Source organism: Scomber japonicus, chromosome 3, assembly GCF_027409825.1.
Source record: "Scomber japonicus isolate fScoJap1 chromosome 3, fScoJap1.pri, whole genome shotgun sequence".
NCBI lineage: Eukaryota > Metazoa > Chordata > Actinopteri > Scombriformes > Scombridae > Scomber > Scomber japonicus.
In genome coordinates this window covers 7640734-7662512 of record NC_070580.1, presented here as the reverse complement: position 1 = coordinate 7662512, position 21779 = coordinate 7640734, and the positions used below count along the sequence as shown (strand labels likewise).

Here is a 21779-nt window from a genome sequence, read left to right as displayed (position 1 = left end):
GTTTCCTGCTGCTTTTCTGTTGACAGATGAGGAACTGCTGAGTGAGATAAAGTCAAAGATCAAACATGTTCTTGGACTGACTTAATGGACACGGCACGTACCATCAACCTGTGTTGACTCACTGATGAAACTCTCTGGGCTGTAGCGTGGAACACACACATGCAATAGATAATACAAAAGTACAAATATAACAAATATAATACATAACATGTGAAGTAAATGAATCTCAGCTGGTGGCTTCATTGTGCTCCATTAATTAGTTGCATACAAATGTGTCTAAACACAATATAACACTAGGAATAAAAACAACTAAAGCTTCATGATGTATAGGTCAGCACAATGATATAATAATATCAGTCTATTACAGATTGTTTCCAAATGTAGTCTGTTGTGATCCAACACTGTCTTAACTTTCAGTTTCCCACTCCAAAACACTCAGCACTTGGAGAAAACTCAGTTAAATGAGACGATGTAATTTCTGAATAAGAAATAAACTGTGAATTCATCAGCAGTAAATCACACCCTCACTCAGTCTAATTTGCTAATAGTTTATTTGATCTGGTATGAAGCTTATTGTAGCCACTGAGCTAGTGTTAGCAATTTGCAGGGAGACAATATGAAACTGTGTTGCATTTTTGAGTTGGTTTGCTGACTTTTTGACTTTTCTTTATTAGTGCTACTGCTACACATGTGTGTTACACTCAATAATCTTGCTTTAAACTGAACAAACTATCATTAAGCTAACTAGCCAGCAGGCTCAGTTAGCAAACCACAAACATTAAAGTTACCTGTTAGCATAAATCAGGTGTACACCTACTAACTATGCACAAGTCCGATTTAAGAGTACGCTATTTTGAATATATATATATATATATATATATATATATTTTTTTTTTTCCTTCACAGAATTTCAAATAAGAATGGTTTGTAACATTTTACTCCACTTATCATCTGCATTATAAAGTAAAAGATCATACAATATGATGACCATGAAGATTTAAACACTCTGGAAAGCAGTATTTTGCAGAGTTATTTTTGATACATTGTACTCTCACTGGCCTATTATTGAGTGTTGTAGTGGATTGCATTATCTTGAAAAGTGTTCCCAATATTTTGCCCCTCTTATGTTTGTTAATGGAGTAGACAAAATATTATGAACACCAATGAATCTAATGCACCCCAGCACACCACCACCATCCACTACGACCTCAATAATAAACATAAAGTAGAATTATAACCTTTCAGTGTCAACAAAAGCTGAAAATGTATAAACTTTAAAAAAAAATGGAATTTATGGCAGAACTGTTTTATTGGATTGAATTAGATTTCACAGGTGAACCTGTTTTTGTTTGTTTTTCACCACTTAAAGACATTGATGGCAAGCTGAGCACACATTACAGTAGAGTTAACCGGCTAACAATCGGAAATTCTTTTAATACAACAATATGATCCATCGCATTTAGTGTATTTACTTCTGTCACCACAGCCAAACACATTTTGGCTTTGTCCACCCAAAACGCCCTCCAGCTGTTCACAGCCGCTGTCCCTCCTGAAGATGTGTTGCATCATCTGAAAGCTCTTTATACATGATGATAGGGTTAGGTTTAACCGTGTGCACAGCTGTTAAGCTTTTTTATCTGCTCTATGATAACCTGACGGCAAGCAGCTTGTAGCAACTAATCTTCAGTTTCATACATCCCTGTGAAAGTTATGTACACAGCTGATCCTGTAAGTTATACCTTATCAACTCTCTGTATTGCCTTTCTCTCTCACTTAGCCTACATCCTCGAGGCTTCACGCGTGGAAAGTGATGTTAGTTTAATGAATGTGGATATTATCCTGTGAGGAAATTGGCTAAGATTCCCTCAGTTTTCTTAACTAAGCCTCCAGCAGTTAGGGGACATGTTGTGGAGTAATTACTGAGATGTTGATTCAGACCAATTTGCAAAGCCTACCCCCACTTTTTCATTCCTCTGGTGTTTTCGCTTACACTGGACAATTTTGTTCCCGACCAAATTCATGTATTTTATCGTTGTTGAACACGTTCTTTGTTTCTTGGCTCTTGTTTTGTGACAGGTTAATAACTCAGCAGGAAGAGAATTCTCTCCTAAATGAGTGAGATGTTTGCATTCTGCTGATGGGGTTGTTTCTGCTGCTTGTTATGCTTTCTGACAATTACTAGACTGTTCAGCTGTAGGGAGCCTTGTTAAGAGTTGTTCCCGTTAACTCACTATACCATCTCTGTCCCAGCACACGTGTACAATAATTTGAGTCTCTAAGGCCAGTTTAGGAAGTAGGCGTCAAGTTCGCTGGTACAGCTTTTGCCTCCTCATACATATCAGGTGCTGTCCTAAATAAATATCACCCATGTATTCAAGTGGACTAAGCTTTCTTTTGGTACAGTGCAAGTTTTAAGGTAGTAATCAGAGATACTTTAGGTTGACAGGCTTGTGGCTCTGTGCTGCACTGGGCAACTTTGTATGCTGTCAGTAATGAGGGGTTTTCCAAAACTTTTTCAGTTCTGTTTGGCCAAATTTTGAAATAATCAGAACTGAGTAAGAAATGAATGAAGCTGGAACATTTCAGCACATTAACTGGGCTGGAAATGAGGTTCTGGATGATTACTTGGAGGGAAAAGGACATTTTATGTTTATTTTAATCGTCAGTGGTACATGCTCTCTTTAACTCTAACCAAAAGTGGACTGAGGGCTGTAATACTCAAGCTGTGTCCCAATTCCATTCACCATAATAATTGTATAAATCATCGATCGGTGGAGAGGGGACAGACTACTTATGTACACATTGTTTTTCAATTCAATTCAAAACTTTACTAAGGACACAGCTCTTGGGAGGTCCATATCGCAATAAAATATAAAGGGCATAAAAGAGAGAGAATAAATAAATACACAGGCTAGAATGAGAACCTGGTAGAACTCAGCTCAGGGTTGGTTAAAGCCACAATAATACTATTAACAAAATCTATGAAAAAGTATTACTTTGTTTTTTTTGCAAGATCATACATGAGCCGGCTCAGCAGTAAATACTTGAGTAACATTTCATTTGTGGATTACCTTGTGAGACATTAGTGTACATCAACAATGAAATTAAACTTTTTTTGGAAATGCATTTACTGACTTTTTTTGATCATGATCGTTTTTGTCGCTTTCCAATTACAAGCACACTACATACACAAAACCTGCTTGGCATTAGTAAGCAGTTGAGCCAGACTGATATATCGTTAGCCGATAATTGGCCTGTAACATATATATTTCGATATATATGTTGTCCAGTATGTAGCAATATTAAAAAAATAAAAGTTATATATGCAGTATTTTATGTATATGTATTCCTTTTCTTAATTCAGGTTTAATATCTACATATGGGTTTTTTTGTTGTGTTTTAGTATTTATAGGAATTTATGATTATTGAATTTCTAATGAAGTTAACTGTTTCAGTGCACTAATGACGTGTTTGATAACCACCTTGCAAAAAATGTGTGTTTGTGTATATATTTTGTATATATGAGATTATCAGCCAATATATAGATATCAACATTTTTTGAATCCCCTAATATCGGTATCAGCATCAGCCCTAAAAATCCAGTATCGGTCAGGTAATCAGTATAAGAATAGGACACACTATTTAAATCATGTGGCCTGATGTCAGCAAACTTCCAGGTTTACTACAGACTGTACCACAGCTATGTTGTTATTCACGCCTGTTACTCTCTCATACACTCCATTACTCATTGAGTCTCAGTCATGATCTCATGGTTGAGACAAGCACTAATTGAGTTTTATGTCGGATAATGCTGACCACCCACACACCAATGAGTTTAACATATTTACATGTTAACCAAATAAAGCAGATGTCCAAGTTGAGGATCTGGCTCGTATGAGCATCATATCCTGTTTGTAATAACAACCCAGATAAAATCTTGAAAAACTTGAAAGGGCTTAACTGGGATACAGACAATGTGTTGGCTTTCATGGGCATATATTGTGTTCATAACTAAATATACAGGAAGATCATATTACTGTATGTCAGTGGTTCCCAACCTTTTTGGCTTATGCTTCTTAAAAAGGAAGTCTACTTGTGACCCATTGTCATATGTTTAATGTGGCAATCTTAGAGGCTCAAAGGGTGAAACTACTCAGTGTTTTAGAAAAAAAGGACTTATTAAAGAACGTTTGAAAAAGTAAACATCATTTTGGGTAGAAGAAATGTTTTTTTGTGTCTTTCCTATCTGACAGTGAAACTGAGTAAGACCTACTATTAGGATATGACTTGTTTCAGAATAATGTTGCCATGTAAGTGTAATCACTGGGGCTCATAAATCCTTTAGCAAAAATTACATGTTGCATCTTTGACCTCTCTGTGCCTCCAAGCTGTTTCCCTGTTTGCAGATGTTCATGGTAAACATGAGTTAAAAGGAAAGGAATCCTAGTTTCATGTCTTCACGCATCCATCATCCAGCTGATGAACATCGTATTGTTAAGGAGGCTTTTGTTTTGGTGTTACGGGTGTTTTTAATTGTCTCAGGGGTTTCAACCCCACACGTGCACAGATTACAAGGAGAGGTGGCGGGATAGAAGTTGTACCTTTGAAAGAGAAGGCCATTGAAAGCCTTCGCCCTGGTCGGCTGAGCGGCTGTGGAGTGAGTGGTTTATAAGGAAAGCTAATCCAGCCATGTAAATATTCCTCTTGTGCTCTCCAGACATTTTGGGGGATGGAGGTTGGGGGGGGGGGGGGGTGGGGGGTGGGGGGGGTACAGTCTGTCTGATCTCTGCTAATGTCATCAGTCACCAATGTCTTAAGTTGTGCCATTCGTTCTGCGCCAGGCCTTTTTAAGCTGGGCTGTCTGAAAACCTTGAAAGCTCAGCTGGTTTGTAATACACAGTCTCATACACGCACTTGCACGTGTATACTTGCATGTGCTTGTATGATTTACACACACAGTCATGCAAACATATGCAGTGATAGTGTTGTGGTGGTTGTAGCATCTGTTTTGCTATAGTATGCTATTCATTCATTTTCAGATTGTCATCTTGCAAAAACATGCTAAAATGTCTCCAGATACTTCTTGTTTAGTCTATCACTCTTCATGTCCTCACACACTTTCTTTTAAAACTATATTAGGGTTAAAAACAGCACAGCAATAGCAGTTTCATTGTCCACGTTTTCTACATATTTGTTTTCTATTTAAGCACCGTTTTGAGGTACTTATACTTTACTTGAGTATTTCCATGTGATGCTACTTTATACTTCCACTCCACTTCATTTCAGAGGGAAATATTGTACTTTCTACTCCACTACATTTATTTGACAGCTTTAGTTACTTTTCAGATGAAGATTTAGGTTATAATATAACAAGCTTTTAAAATACAACACATTGTTAAAGATGAAACCAGTGGTCCCCAACCTTTTTGTCTTTTGACTTCTTACAAAAAGCAGTGTGTAGTCAGGCTCACATTTCAGATGTCTATGAGTTGTTAACAGCTCCACCAAATACTGATTTTTCCCTCTAAACTTCTCATATGATTCAATAAATGTTTAAATGATCCAATATTTCAGCAAAAATCAAAGATTATAAAAACAGATTTGTTTTTTCTTCTTTCCTCTCCCATTAATCATCTCACCACCCCTCACATTTATCTGCTGACCCTTTGGAGGAGCCCCACCCCTAGATTGGGAACCACTGGACTAAACTCCCTAACTGTATAAAGTAGTTGAAACTGGCTTCACCTCCAGCAGCTGTAAAAGTAACATGCTGCTCTAACACTGATGCTTCACTATTAATAATCTAATGATGTCATATATAATAATATATCAGTCAGAGAGACCAAACCACTACTTTTACTGTAATACTGCATACTATATCAAGCTCACAATACTTACGTACTTTTACTGCAACTACATTTTGCTGCTAATACTAAAGAAAGAGTATTTTTACAATGATGTATTGGTACTTTTATTTAAGTAAAAGATCTGAATACTTCCACTACTGCTTGTAGCGCAATTACACGACTACATGTCCCATCAAACAGCCTCTCTTCATCGAATGGAGGAGACCAAAATCATTGCATCTTTGTCTTGATGACAATGTAAACTAAATAGAGACCAAAACCATCACCAAAAAAGAAGTTCAGATGGTTAATTGTCGTTCATTAAGCTAAAACAAGCTACAGTTGCACTCTGGCATCATCATTTCACCACTGCTCAGGCTTCTTGCACCCACTATAACTTGTAATCATTCAACCAGCTTGTGTGGTAGTTTCAATATAGCAACTATGTGGCGAGCTAAATTTAAAGCTGCACTAGTCAATATTTTTACATTAACAATTGACGAAATCACCATCAATGCGAAAAAAGGTTGAAAGGGACAAACCACACAGAAGATTATCACCTGATTCTGCAGTTTTCTCTCAGCTTGGAGCTTTTAGCGTCTTTCAGTTTGCTGTTTTTGTTTTGAGGACTTGCAACTTTACTCTTATGACTCACTCTCACTGCTCTCAATCTCATTTCAGCTATAAAATCCACTGCATGCTATTTGCCCAACACCAGGCAGCTTTGTCCAGCTAGTTGCTAGACAAAGCTAGCGAGAGTTTAGCCACTAACAAGATTTTTTAGCTGCTAACAGGATTTTTTTCCTCAAGAGTTGGTGGAGACTAAAACGAAGCTAAAAAGAGGCAGATGTGTTTCTTTGTGTCGACCAAATGTGTATATAGCTAACAGTTTGATAGCATGTACCATATAAGGTCAGTGTTGAACTTATAGCTTGTTGCATTGCCCCCAAATGTCCAGAAAATCAATTAATGCAGGTTTAAAAGCCAAATTCATCTTGAAGAAAACCCCACAAGTGAATGTTAATCATATAATGTATTTTCTGTATGTTAAGTTTCATTTAAAAATACTTTCAGTATAATGAGTACACACTGTAACCCTGTATGGGGCCCACAAAATGCTCCTGCTTCTGTTGAACTCATTTCCCCGGACAAGACACTGGGCCATGGCGGAAATTGTCACAATTACAGCTTTGTTAATGACAAACAATGCTTCACTTGGCAACATGTCAAAACTACACAGTGTTCTAGGCCTCTACAAAAGGCTCCTCTGGCTACATTGGTATTTAATTTGTACAGTAACAGAAGATAGATAATTGCAGCGCTGATTTAGATCTCATGCTGAGGTTGCAGAGCTTTGGCAGAGCTTTGGGATTATGCAAAGTTGCATTTGTTGATCATGAATAAATATTTAACCTTCTGGGCAGCAATACTATACGTGGAGTGTTTTCCCGTATTCTACGTCTAACAGCTTCCATGACCGACTGCTGGTGGTAATGATAGGGATCAGTAGAAATGTGGTGACTGCTTTTTAAATGTTCTTTAAATATCATTACAGAACAGTATTGCTCTACCTTACAGGCTCCAGTAAACAGGAGCATTTGTCCATAAGGGAGAAGTCAGCCTCAGTTCTACTTTTTGAATCTTCTAATATGGTGGTTCTTGGTGTGTTTTCCACAAACTAACATTCTTTGGTTTTCTCTCTACCATTATATTTGCTCCTGATTAACACATCCAGGAATCTCTGCTCCCCCTGTCTACCTTTTAACACCCACCCCCATCCGTCCTTTTTACCCTATTCTTTACATATTTCATACCTATATTTTATGAGTGCATACACCAAAACTTTAATGCGACACAATTTAAATGGATTTGACTTGAGATGAAAACAACTATTTCTTGGTATAATCTCTGACTTTTTGTGGACTCAATTCTTTACCACAATTTAAGACTGTGTTTCTTCCTTTCTGCTGTCCAGTATCAGCATTTTGATCGGCGCTCCAAAAGCCAACACCAGCCAGCCCAACATCAGCGAAGGAGGAGCTGTGTACTCGTGCCCCTGGAGCCAAACTAACTGCAGCATTATCGACTTTGACAAGCAAGGTAGGGTGCCTTGTTAAAACTAAATTGACGGTTGGCCTTTTTGTAACCATATCAAGGAAAAATAAATGTGATGATTGAACATTCATGCTCGATATTCGAAATCCAAGGGAGAGAATTTTCCCTACATCATAATCACAGCAGTGGCTAGTAATTCACATTGTTCCAGGATGTAAAAATGCCACTTTCCCTAAAAGGTACTGTTTAACAGTTGAGACAGGGCTGTGCAGTAAACTTCAGCTGTGTCTAACCAGCCATAAAAGTGGCTGAGAGAAGCTATAGGTAGCATCCAAAGTTAGACACCACTGTGCTTGACCCTGAGGTCAGGAGAGAGCGGCTCGCTGCCTGCTCAAAGCTCCTAATCCAACAGTTCTCTGTTTTGATTGAAACCAGGCTTTGATGTCTCTCCTGTGTTTTAATGGTGGCTGAAGTTTTTCCTGCTGCTCCACCCCTCGGTCAGGTCTCCATTTTGGGGCATGGTCTGTGTTTGCAGTGTTTCCGCAGTGCTTTGATTTCCTGCTGGACTTGGGCCCAATGTTGTGAGCACTCTTTAATTAGGGCAGAGCCATTACGGGGACAAGGACCCCAGAGGACCTGGGCTGCCCCTGGCTCTGCCAGAAATATAATCACTCCCATCAGAAACACAGGAAAGCGATAAGGAGCGGCGTTTGAGGATCACAGGGTCTAAGTTATCGTACGCTCTCAAATGGAGATATCGAGTGGCGGTTTACACAGAGTCAGAGCTGCGATTATGAAAACTCTGCCTACATAAATACACACATACAAAGTGTTTACAAACACAAACTGCCTCTGCAGACAGCCTCCGAAATGTGATACATCCTAGTAAAAGGCATGCAAAACCACACATATGTTAACAGACACACACACACACACACATGCACACATGCTGGTGCTTTAACATTCAGTAGTCTTGCATTTCCCATTAAAGGCCTCAGGATTCATGGTGTGTTTGAGGACACAGCCCAGACTCCATTAACCAAACAGGCACCCTGAGTTGCAGCCAGAAGAGTTTCATATCACCACTCCGCTACAGACGGCAGGCGCATATATTAGACAATATACCACAGTAAAGCTTACACAATTACAGGCACATTTTAGCATGATTTAAATTTGTTAGGGCTTAAACAGGGACACGCTTTCTCAGTCAGGCATATTGCGGGTGTCAGGTTTTGTTAAATGACTTTTCAAGGATGCGGAATGGCAAATATGTTTGACAATTAAAATAAATTAGGGTCTGACAGTAACTCTCAACATCCCAAACTTTTATTTAGTACTTGGGTAAGGATGTGAGCACTTTTTCCAGGTCAGAAACTTGTTTTTACAGTGTTCCATAGGACATTAAGTCAGCCTGGCTCACCTACCTGGCTCAAGAGTTTGTTTTAAGGACCAGGAATAGCAATTCAAGTAGAAATATTACTGTCTTGTTTTTCCCCCAATTAATTATTAAACCAGTCAAAAGTGGAAAGTGAAATTCCTGGAGGTGTAATGCTGCTGAAGTTGCAAAAATAAAGACTTTGCAATTTGGCAAGCAATCACACTCTCACATATACACACACACTCCTAGCGCTCCAACGACCCCCACCCTCATCAGGCCAGGGCCTCTTCTCAAAACAGACCCTGACAATGAAGTACAGCCGTTTGGGTTACAGTAACGACAAGGTCCAAGTCCCTTTGAGCTGTTTGATGTGTGCCATAGCATGGAGGATGGATTAAGACTGCAGACCCCGGGAACAAGGCCATAAAATATCCATGTAAAAAGCCAAGAACATGTGGGGAACGCTCTGAAATGAAGTACAAAAATCAAACGCTGATGACAGCGGGATCTTCGACTACGTTAAAATAGCAACTCCTGACATCACAGAAGTTTCTTTAAAGTCCCAGTTTCAGACTAAAGTGTAGAAAATATAGATTATTCATTCACAGAAGAGGTCTATACAACTGTGTAAAAATGCTTTTATGTAATTTTCTGTTCTATCTTCTTCTAGGTGATCAGTATGTTGATGTAAATGGCGTGAAAACTCAGGTTGAGTTCAAGTCCCATCAATTGTTTGGAGCTACTGTGCGTTCCCATGGCAACAGTGTCCTGGTAAGAGTTTTTCATTATGGGGTTTTGGGAATCCAGGAACCAGGTTGTTTAATATTTCTAAACCTGACTTCCTCTGCGTACTAAAAATACAATAGAAAAGTAAACTCAAAACAATCTGAGGAGTCTCTAACCATCAGTTTTGGTACTAAAAAGATTGTCATTGTCCAGACAAGATTCAATAACCTGTGTGAAACTGTCCATTATCTTTGTTTTTCTGTCAACTTTTGGCAGACATAGTCAGAGAGCGTTGAATGTTAACAACAACTCTGCAAAAGCTCTTCAGTTTGCATATAATGACTACAATCAAACCGCAAAAACTTATAAGTCCCAGTCAAAAAGTAAGACACCACTTGATAATTCATGTAGAACAAAACAATGGGAATAGAAGAACAGCATTGTTCTTGTATTGCAGGGTAGTTGGTGCTTGTACCATAACCTAGCCTCAGATATGAACTGAGTTCGAGGGTTACCATTTATTGTATGCATTTTCAAACAATATAACCATCTTACTTTTACAAGGATAAAGGTTACAAAATAAGCATTAACTTGATTAGTATGGCAAATGACATGGCAGGATAAAATGACATCAAATACATTTCCCCAAAGTGTTGAGTGAGTTACAGCACACTGCTGTGCCTAGAAGTCTGCTAATGGATAGTAAACATTTGAGACTGGCGCCTATGAGCTGAATATATTGTACCATTCTTGAGCAGGGCACCATCTAACAACCTGTAATTCCAAAGTGTAGTTGGCTAAATGTTATGCTTCTCCTTGGCCATGCAAGAGGATTTTCTTCCAGGCATGGTAATGTTAGTAGTGTACTTCAGAGCACACATTGCTTCATCCATAACTTGTAGTTGCTTAGACCACTATGATTCCACAATCCTTCAAGGGAGGAGTTTAGCGAAGGGTCAGTTTAATTCTACTGAGCTAGAAAACATGATCAGGTTATTTGGTCATTGAGCTGTTTCTCTGTGCTTTCCAGGCCTGTGCTCCAAGGTATTACTGGAGGACCGAACACGACATACCCTTCGCTGATGTTACAGGAACCTGCTACCTCTCTGTAGACGGTCTCAAAACGTTTGTGGAGTACGCCCCCTGTCGAACAGGTGAGTTACTGCAATGATAGCTATTCTCTTCTTGAACTGGCACAGAGGAAGTTACCACCTTCAGCAGATGAATGTAACCCTGCAATCCATTGAAAGTTGAAAGTCGATAGTTCCAAGTCGATATTATCGACTTCCAATATATATGCGTGCCAGTGCATCTGCTCAGGAGAACATGGACACCACAATGAACTGATGTTTTTATGGCAAGTCTCTGAACTTAACAAGTACCTACTGAGGACCTTTAGATTAGGACACTTTAAAACAGACGGGAGGAGTAGGCCAGGACCAGATGCTTACAAAAACGTCTATCAATCACAAGTCAACTGAACAGAAACAGCAACTCTGAAGCTATCACAGCAGGTTTCACAACACAAACACTACATAAAATGAAAGTTGATGAAAAGGTTATTCTGCTTACTTTATATTGCTGTGACATGAGGTGTGTTGCTGTTGGCAAACTGGTGCTGGATGGTTCTTACCCTAGTTTCCGACTTGGAATTCCAACTTGTATGACCGTTCCACTGCAGTTTCCTTTACTTTCTGTTCCTAATTCCAAGAACAATGGTTTGGATCATAAAAACAACCTTCTGATGTCAAACTCTGCACATACACCATTCTGTACATACATGTGAAGTTATAATAAACACATTTTAAGCTTAGGGGAGAGTACTGTGCACAATTTAGGCCAGCTTTTTAAACTAGTTCACAGAATCTGATATTCACAAGTCTTACTCGGGTAACTAAGTACAGTATTTGAATAGCTAAGAAAATATAGTCAAGTCAAGTCAAGTCAAATTTATTCAAAAAGTACATTTCGAAACAACAACCACTGACCAAAATGCTCTACCATCAAAATAGCAAAAAGATCAGTTACCACAAGCTATAGAAAGTGGATCACATAATGTTGTTGGAAACCTCTGAAAATCAAAGAAATGGCAGCATATGCGCTCAAATTGAGGCTTCATCTTTTCTGTATTTTTTCTGTTATTTTCAAAGTGATGGTGTTGAATTTAGTTTTGGATCAACGAACAAATGAAATGTGATGAATTACATTGGAGATTGTTGCTTTAAACAGAACTGAATGTTTTGTCTCTAAGAAAGGTTTGAAGTTTCTGTATAAGTGTTTCTCATATTGCGCTGCTGTTTAACTACAGAAAGACATGGACCTGCTGGACAGGGATATTGTCAGGGGGGATTTAGTGCTGACTTCACCAAGGTAAGGGAAATATTTGCTGGAGTTTTCTACATAGTCACAGTTTTTCTGTTTTGGCTGATGTAAGCAGGGGAGATTACAGTGTGTAGATCAGACTTGCAGAGTTTGTTGAAACTCGTGATGGAACTGGTGACACACGAGATTCCTCAGTTCTGGCTACTGTTCTGTGTTTCAGAGTGGACGGGTTGTGCTTGGAGGACCAGGCAGCTTTTACTGGCAAGGTGAGCTCACAAGAATGTGGAGCAGCAATGGATTTTTATGAGATATCTTTCAATGGATTTTCCCTCTGAGAAAGACAGATCAAATCAATCCATCATTGTTGTCAGCCGACGGTCTACAATGTAACCTCTCAGGCGCCAGACCTTTAAAGTCACACGTCTTATTTTAACCTCTGACCTTTAACCTCTTGTTACCCATCTGTCCTGTAGGTCAGCTCATTTCAGCCACTACAGAGGAGATTGTGAAGGCCTACTACCCCTCTTACTTTCTTCTGTCAGTCGTCGGCCAGATTCAGACACGACAGGCGCAGGGGAGCTATGACGACAGTTACCTGGGTGAGGATATGAATGATTATGATAGATATAAATAATAAAATGATTAAAATTTAGATGTATTATTATGACTTTGTGCATGTGCTACTACTAATATGACAAATACTACTACTGATACTGCTGTTGCCACCATTGTCAACTACGTTTACTACCGCTGTACATTTTTACAGCAGCAGCAGGGCCTCTCTTGATCCAACACAGATGATTTTTTTTGGCTATCTGTTTAACAGTTTGGTCCACAGTCACATACATAAACAGCTACAGAATGCCATGAAATTTTATATGATATTCACGTTCCTCAGAAGGTATTATTTGATGCTTTTCGCCACCCTTTAACCTTTTGTCCCGCACCATCACAAGGTCAGCATTTTTAACCAAAAGTGGTAAATCCCAGTTAAGGAAATAATAAATACCTTGAAAACTGACTGGATTTTCATTTAGTTTGGTAATAATCTTCTGACTTTACTTCTAGTTCCACCAGCAGGCCAAAAACTGCACTTGGATAGCAGAAATATACAAATCTAACCAACACACTTTCCCTAAACTACCACCCTTTCTTTTTTGGATACTTGTAGGTTTTCCACTAACACCACCCTCATGTCAAACTGTCAACTTTATCCTGTGCACAAGAAAACTGAAAAATAACTGTTGGATTGCAGTAATTTTGCTGTCTGTATTCACTGTCTTCTGACCTTTTCTCTGAGTAAACTAAAGCCAAAATATCATCTTACACATGACTCATGTCATGACTCAAGATATGTCATAATCTAATAGGCAGATTTCCAATGAATAGGCTGACTTCAATCATGCTCCCCAAGGGATAAAAACGGATCATTACAGCAGATGGCTTTTCCTCCAGTGCATCTTTTTTGTATTTGATCCCACTTCTAGTAGCAAAATCAGTATTTCATACATTTATTACAAACTTTAGTATTATGGGGCTTAAGGAACTTTCATGATTTTTTCTTACCACAATTTTTTTTTCTTACCACAGTAAAAAAGCAATGTATCCCTGTGGTTTTGGGGTGATGGTGGTAATGAGCTCAACCCTGCTGTAAGCATCACATGACTATGGTAATAAGCAGTAATAGGCCTCATGGAAGAAAGACTCATACGAATAGACACTTTCTAAATATGCATGAACGAGTGATTTAAGAACATTGGAGACATTTAATCTAAAGTATGAAGGAAAATTACGAGTGGTCCAAACCTGTCGTACATGTCATGAATAGATTGTCTCTAAAGATAGAACTAAAATAAACGTAATGCAAAATGAATATTCTCTTCACTGTACTATCATCACCATGGCTGCCAATTTACTGAAAGGTTTTTCAGATCTTGAGATTTTATTGGATTTTTATAAGCAAACTTGTCCAACAGCTGCCTCTGTGTTTGTGCAGGTCTAACTGCTGTCTAATTGCTTTGGGTCCTCTCCTACTAACACTCTTAAATTTGGTATATTTTTGTCTACTGATCTCTGAAAGCAGGACTTGAAGCTGCGTGGTGTTTTTACTCTCTGAGGACTTTTTTGTGAATGGAAATGAACATGGAGCCTTATATGGCAATTTTAGATCATGCTAATGAGAAAATCTCACAAACCTACTCATGAACAGGTGGCATTCATCAATCTTAAAACGAGCAATTTATGACAAGTTCAGGCAGTAGTAGTAGGCAAAGCACAACAACGCCTCTACTTTCTGAGGAGGCTAAGGAGAGCCAGCCTTCCCCAGAGGCTGTTGGTTAACTTTAACAGATGCACCATAGAGAGCATCTTGACTAACTGCATAACAGCCTGGTACAACAGCTGCACCAAAGCTGCCAAAAAAGCCCTGCAGCGTATCATAAAAACAGCACAGGACATTGTTGGCACTGAGTTGCCATCACTTGAACATCTCCATAACACTTGCTGTGTGAGAAGGACTAAAAACATCCTCAAAGACATCACTTATCCTAGACACAACCTGTTTAAGCTCTTCCCATCAGGCAGGCACTTCAGATCAATCTACACACGCACAAGCAGACAAAAAAATTGCTTTTTCCCAACTGCCAAAAACCTTCTGAACTCTGATATCTCCTCAGCCTGAGATAACCTCTCACTGATCATGTACAATAAGATATGTTGGAATGTGCAATGCACTGTCTACTATATGTGCAATACACTGTTTACTATTTGTACAATAAGCTATGCTGGTAATGTGCAATACTATCTTGACTATATGTGCAATAATAATGCTGCGGAACACTGCGGAACATTCTAGTAATACAATAAAATGCCTGAACTGAACAGAAATAATTAAACACAATTATTGCTTTCAAACCTAACTGTATCTCTTCTCTGCATGTCTTTCCTACAGGTTACTCTGTGGCTAGCGGTGAGTTCAACGGGGATGATGAGGAAGGTGAGGGTCTTATTTACAGTGCAGAGTCCCCAAAACACGGGGCTGAGTACAGGGTTTGTTGACCCCTCCTCAGCTCTGTCTGACCGCTCAGTCCAAACACACATGCTTGTGGATGGTCTGCTGTATTATGCTGTAAAGAGATTAATAAGTCTTCAAGGGATATTTGAACATTGAGAAACACACAAAATCTCAGTTTCCCTTCTTAGTTTCTCTTTTGTTTTGAAATGACCCCTCCTAACCTTTAGCCCCTGTTGCAGATTTCATCACAGGAGTTCCGAAAGGCCTCATGCTGTATGGTTTAGTAAGGAATCTCCACACTTTCATTTTACACCATTTTACAGTGCAGATAGTGTACAAAGCATACAACTATGAAGCTGAATACATTTTAGTTGAATAATCCAATATACAATCTATAATGACTTTTGTCTGTCTCAATATAGGTGTCCATATTAAACGGAAGTGATCTAAAGTCTGTGCTCAACTTGACAGGAGAGCAGGTATGTGCACATCTGGCTGGAGATATTCTGTAGCCTGGCTCCTTATTTTTCATATATGGGTACACATTTAAAGTGGCATGTGTAAAGGAGGGTTGAAGAGATGAAGGAATTTGCCCTGTGGAGAGGCCTATACCAGGGTCAGAGGTTGAGCTTACAGTATGCACAGCTCATGGTTTCCAAAAGCTGGAAAATCAAAGCCAGAAACAGCAGACCAGGATAGTGTTCATGTTGTCACTGTATTGATTTGGCATGTGTGTTTTAAATAGGAAGAGTGGCAGCTTGGCGCTAGCTTGGCTTTTAGTCATATTGCTTAAAATATAACCCACAGATGAGTATTTTTAAAATAAAATGTCACTAACTTTCTTCTGAAACTTTCTTATGAGCAAAAAAATGACTCATCTGCTGTGCATTTTAAAGTGGGAGATGCGTCCCACAGACTACCAACTCAACTTCCTGTGGAAACTGAAGTGCTAAATAAAGTGCAATGGATTAGATCCACAGTATAGTTGCCAGTTACATCTTGGGAAAACTTATTTGTCTGTTACTTACTTGTGTACTTTAACAAGGCTTCATTGTGTAGATGTTGCAAGATGTAAGAGCATGTGACCATTCACGAGTGTGTGTGGCTGTGTCCGTGTGTGTCTTCAGCGTGGGAGGTCATCAGTCACTGCTACGAGGTGTCAGTCTGAGGGTGGGGGGCGCCATGAGTAAACTGTTAATTCATGGTGAGAGTGATCTAAGGTAAACTCCTGGTTAATACACTCTTTGCTCTCTGTGGGTGAATGCTGGCCCCTCTGTGGGTGCTGGGACTTGTGTAGTTGAAGTCAGCTGCAAAAACACCCCAGAGGCAAGAGGCCCTGATGATCTGGTGAATGAAACCTCAGATTTTGTCATTTGTTATGCCATTAAACAAAGAGAGATGTCAAGATACACAAAACCAAAATATTTCCTCTGTTTAGCCATGTTCCACTGGTTTAGCTGGCTTTGGTGGGCACATTGCACTATTGTTGGGCAATATGATGATATATATCCCATGAGATGACAGAAATGTGTCTAGCATCAGAGATCTTGCAACATTAAATACCATGCTAGCTTTCCCTTTAGTATCTCTGTTGGTATAGGACCACTGTGGGCAAAGCAGCAAATCAGTGAGCTGTACAACGGCTCTGTTTCTATTGGATTTGAGGATTTTTGCATTAATGTCAATAAGTGTCTGGATTTTTAAGCCACTGGATAAGTTATTTATTATATCTATGAATTGTTTCTCAATTAAAATGTTGGATGCTGGTCCATTTCCTGGTATAAGAATAATAGGGAGACCAATAAAGTAACCTAACCTAACCTAATACAATGCATTCATTTCTTGTATACTTCCAGTATATAGTGTATATTTTACTGCATGTAGTATTAAATGTGGACACAATGACATTTTAATAGGCATGGACAAATGTGCACCATGGACTGTTAAAATTGTTCCTGGGTCTGACCACATAGTGAAGGCCAACAGCAACAAATTTTCAAACAGAGAAATGTGGAATTTTGCTAGTTTCGTATTTATTGCCTTTTATAATATTACAGGGCTTTCTGTTAGCATAGTTAGGTAAATTTAAAGCTGTAGTAGTTAACTGCTCTCAGCAGCAGAACAGGCTGTAAACACAAATTTTACAGATTTTTACCTTTGATATGGCATACATGTTACATTAGCTTTCTTTAAAGTTGTATTTCTGTCCATCTGACAAATGTTAGTCTTTTAGCTCTGTTTTGATCTCCACCAACTACTGAGGAAAATGCCTGGCGAAGGTGTTTGACTGTCCTTATCAGCTAGCTTTTAGCTGCTAACTTTAGCCATTAGACGCTCCACTTTGTTGATAAGCTAGTGGCTAACTTTGTCGGACAGGTAGCATACAGTGGGTTAGTCAGGAATGTTTTTGCTAGGTATGTGAGCCACTGTTAGTATGACAAACATCAGTATACAGTAGTTGTAGTGTAATTAATAGGGCAGGTTTAATAGAAGAAAAGAAAAAAGCTAATATAGCAGCGTTAACTTCAACCCAACAATGGATAAAGATGCTCTTCATCTATATTCCTATAGTCCTTCAGATAAAACTACTTTACTAGTTGGATGTAAGATAATCACAAACATTAGATCAATTATGGTTGCTAATTGTGAAAATTCATGGTAAACTTTCCTAACTTTCGTAGCTTTCTGATTTCACCTCACTTCACCACAATTCAGCTGAACATGTGTGGTGGCTCAGCTCTACAGGAAGTGTTGATCATGTTTCTTAAGAGTGTGAATGTATTGCAAAGCAGTGCTCCTTGGATATCACTGTGGATTTGAACTTTGTCCTGAGCCTCAGTTTGATTTATGTTGATATGAGTTGTTTTGCATGTGCAATGCAGGAAGTCAATCCCCCAATATTCAGGCTTGTTTTTCACAAGGGTCTCTAAACACACTTCTGCGTAGCCACACTACAAATCACTTTGAAGCAAGAGTCACCCAAGGATGTAACATGACCCTAATTTATCATACATGGTATGAAATTAAACCGGAAAAACTTGAGCCCCATGAGCATTTTCTTGGAGTGAGATTTAAAGGAGTTCAAGTCCTCGATCTCCAGACCCCCTACCTCTCCTCGAGCTTACAGAAGCCCTAACACTGAGCTCCATGAAAAGGGAGAAGAGGAGACCCCGGGGGATTGTGGGATTGAGAGATTGAAGACGAAAGCTTCTGGGGGTGGTGGTGCAGGGTACAAAAGAGAGGACATGGAGAAAGAAAATGAAAGAAAAGAAAGGGATCTATGCACCATCGTGTGATTACAGACTAACTGGGTCTTGTTTATAATGTGTTCCAGATGGGGTCCTACTTTGGCTACGCAGTGGCAGCCACTGACATCAACAGTGACGGGTGAGTGAATGGAGTGATGGTGACACAGATGATGGTAAAAAAAAGGGGAAAGGGTGACAGAGTGGGTGAAAGGGAGACAAATATCAACTCAAACAAGGCTAAAAATAACGGGTGAGGTCAACAAACTGAGGTCAACAGTGTGAATTTCTGGAGGTTTCCCATGCTCTGTCTCTCTGTGTCATACGAATCCTGTTCTCTCATTCTGTCTATACTTCCTCTGCATAAAGTTCAGTGGCAAATTTCACTTCCTCACCTTGGAGAGACACACCCTCATGGGAACCTATGTTTTAACAGTTTCAGTTCATTGCCTATGAAGTGAAGCCCTTAAAGAAATGGCAGTTATTTTGTTTTCTCATCCTTTTCAAACTGTAGTTAGTGTAGTAAATATAAAGCAGTTATTTCAAAATGAAATTGATTTGGAAGTGCTTACTGGTAGTTGTACGATATATGCTGTTATTTAGTTCTTTAAATTGCTGCTCTTTTTTGTCACTCACTGCGTGAAACCAACTTTCTTCCTCAGTTGTTGACGTTTGCTCGGTTGTCTTGGAAACAGAACAAACTTAAGTGAAAATATCTATTTTTTTCACAAGATCGTTATAACCCAATTGCACATGGTATTTTAGGGTGTTTTTTGAGTTGCGGTTGGGGCTTCGGGAGTGAGGATGCTACCTCAGCAGCATAGCTGATGTTGACCATGTAGACTGAGAGATTTTGCTAGTATCACCTGTGAAGAGTATAATCATATTACTAATAATTACTCAGCTGTCCTTGTTCCTTCATTCAGTGTTTACGATGTGAATTAGAGGACGGGTTCACAACTTTTCAAGTCTGTCTTAAAACAATAGATAGGTGCCAAAATGAACATTGAAACAGTGTTTGCTCAAAGTAATTTTCCTCCTGACTATTAAATAGATATCTCCTCCTAATGAGCTTTCAATGTAAGTGATCAGGGACAAAATCCACAGTCCTCTATCTGTGCAAAAATGTATTCAAATGTTTATCAGGCATTAATAAAGATACCCTCTTCATTTGTGTAAGTCTACATCTATTAACCCTGCATTTATTGAAGCCCCGTTAGCATCAGATCAAATTTTGAAAACACTTTTGTACAGTATAAGAACTGCTGATTTTATACACCAGTGGTGACTTCCATTTGAAGCAGCTTTGGAAGTGTTAATAGCCAGTAATAACAGGAGGAGTGATGACAGCAATGGAAAAATGCTCATATGCACACCTGACTGCTGATTTAAGACAGACTTTTTGTGAACGTGTCGTTTAAAGGGGAACTTGATGGGTGTTGGGTTTGGATATTTCATTAGGTGTCAATATCATATAGCTTCCATAAAGAGCTTGAACAAACTGATACTGCCAGAGAGTGTGGAAAAATACTTAAGTGTGAATGCTAAAAGTTTTGTATCTATATTTAAACTTCAATTTTTATTTGTCTTCTTCCTCTGTCTTCATCTTCATTTTTTGTGTCTTACTTTTGCCTGCCTCCTCAGTATGGATGACCTAGTGGTGGGAGCTCCAATGTTCATGCATCGAGGGTCCAATGGGCGCCTGGAGGAGCTGGGTAAGGTGTATGTGTACCTCCAGAGGGGCCCTCTGGTGCTGGAGCCCAGTCAATCCAACCTCCTTGGTCCGCAGGCATTCAGCCGGTTTGGCACATCGCTGGCTCCCTTGGGCGACCTCAATCAAGATGGATTCAATGGTAGGTGTGATAGATACAGTAAAGTGTGTGGCTGATACTTATAGAGTTAAATTTTGGATAGCAAAGTAGTGATTTATATTCTCCATCTGTTACATTTTATCCAGTCAATTAAATATTTTTTGTGGAACTATATGAAAGCAGGGTATTTTTCCCATTCTTGGAAAGTGGTCACAAATTTTTGGACCCTACTGTATGCTTTGAGGGGATCTTTAGCCTATTTAAGGATAAACAAAAAGGGGGAAATGATAGAAAAAAGTGAAAAATTCCCTCACAGTTTCTGAGAAGCCATATCAAAACTGCTTGTTTTTCAGAGAAATAGTACAAAAGCTATTTTATTTACATTGACACAAAGGAGAGAAAAGCCATTGAAACTAGGACTAATGGATTCAGTGTATTCAGTGTTCAGTTGTATTCCAAATGTGAAACTTGGCAACACTAGCTAACTTACTGGAATATCTCATTCTCATTCAATCATGATTCGGCCAAAGAAAATCATTATTATACCTACCCTACTATACCCTTATCTATATTCATACTTTCATATATGTGGTATATAACCATTAGGGCTGGTTATAGGTACTCGATACCTTTAAGGTATCGACCGAAATAAATCCATACCATGTAGTACTGACACATCTCCTGTTAAACGATACCTGCAATCAATACTCTTTGTACCCAGAGCTAGAGGATATGACCATTTGTATGGGCTTGCTTACAGCCAAATTAACGCAAGTGTTCTTCGATTTAATGCGACGTGACTGGCCCACTGCCACAGCAGCTACAAGCCATCTGTGGTGGTGAAATCGCGGTGAATTTGGGTTGGCACCCTTAGCAGTTCAGCAGCCAAGATGTGGCTACACTACACGCCTGTTACACGAGATAAAAGCAAGTGCATTAAATGTGTAATGTGCCCTAATAACCATTATGAGAAAAAATGAGATTCTTTACACAGTGTGTTGTTGCTGTTTACAATCAGACATGGCCATTGGCTGTCCCTATGGAGGAGATGACCAGCAGGGATTGGTTCTTATTTATAATGGTTATACTGGAGGACTAAAGGACACACCCACCCAGACTCTTGCTGGTCAATGGGCTTCCAGCTCTTTCCCTGCCAGTTTTGGCTTTTCTCTGCGAGGCAACAAAGATCTGGATCAAAACGGTTACCCAGGTACTACAAGAAACATTCCACCTCTAGACCTCTATCAACTCTTTACTCTCTCTTCATTTAACTCACTTTCCCTTCTTGCAGATCTGATTGTTGGTGCTTTTGGGACTGACAAAGTTGTGATGTACAGGTATGTTTAAGCACTACACCAGTGTAATAACAGATATACAGACAAT

The 21779-nt window shown here is 39.1% G+C and overlaps 1 protein-coding gene across 1 annotated transcript in view; it reads left to right on the top strand.

The window, feature by feature from the left end:
• The window catches only part of LOC128354979 (integrin alpha-5-like), a 47063-nt gene that overhangs the window by 1176 nt on the left and 24108 nt on the right, over positions 1-21779 (top strand). Inside the window, exons 2-14 of the mRNA XM_053315106.1 lie at positions 7822-7946; positions 9950-10050; positions 11036-11159; positions 12314-12375; positions 12548-12593; positions 12801-12926; positions 15278-15322; positions 15580-15623; positions 15763-15819; positions 18675-18727; positions 20230-20438; positions 21415-21606; positions 21688-21733. Of these exons, the coding sequence (XP_053171081.1) occupies positions 7822-7946; positions 9950-10050; positions 11036-11159; positions 12314-12375; positions 12548-12593; positions 12801-12926; positions 15278-15322; positions 15580-15623; positions 15763-15819; positions 18675-18727; positions 20230-20438; positions 21415-21606; positions 21688-21733 (1230 nt within the window). The remainder of the gene's footprint in view (positions 1-7821; positions 7947-9949; positions 10051-11035; positions 11160-12313; positions 12376-12547; positions 12594-12800; positions 12927-15277; positions 15323-15579; positions 15624-15762; positions 15820-18674; positions 18728-20229; positions 20439-21414; positions 21607-21687; positions 21734-21779) is intronic.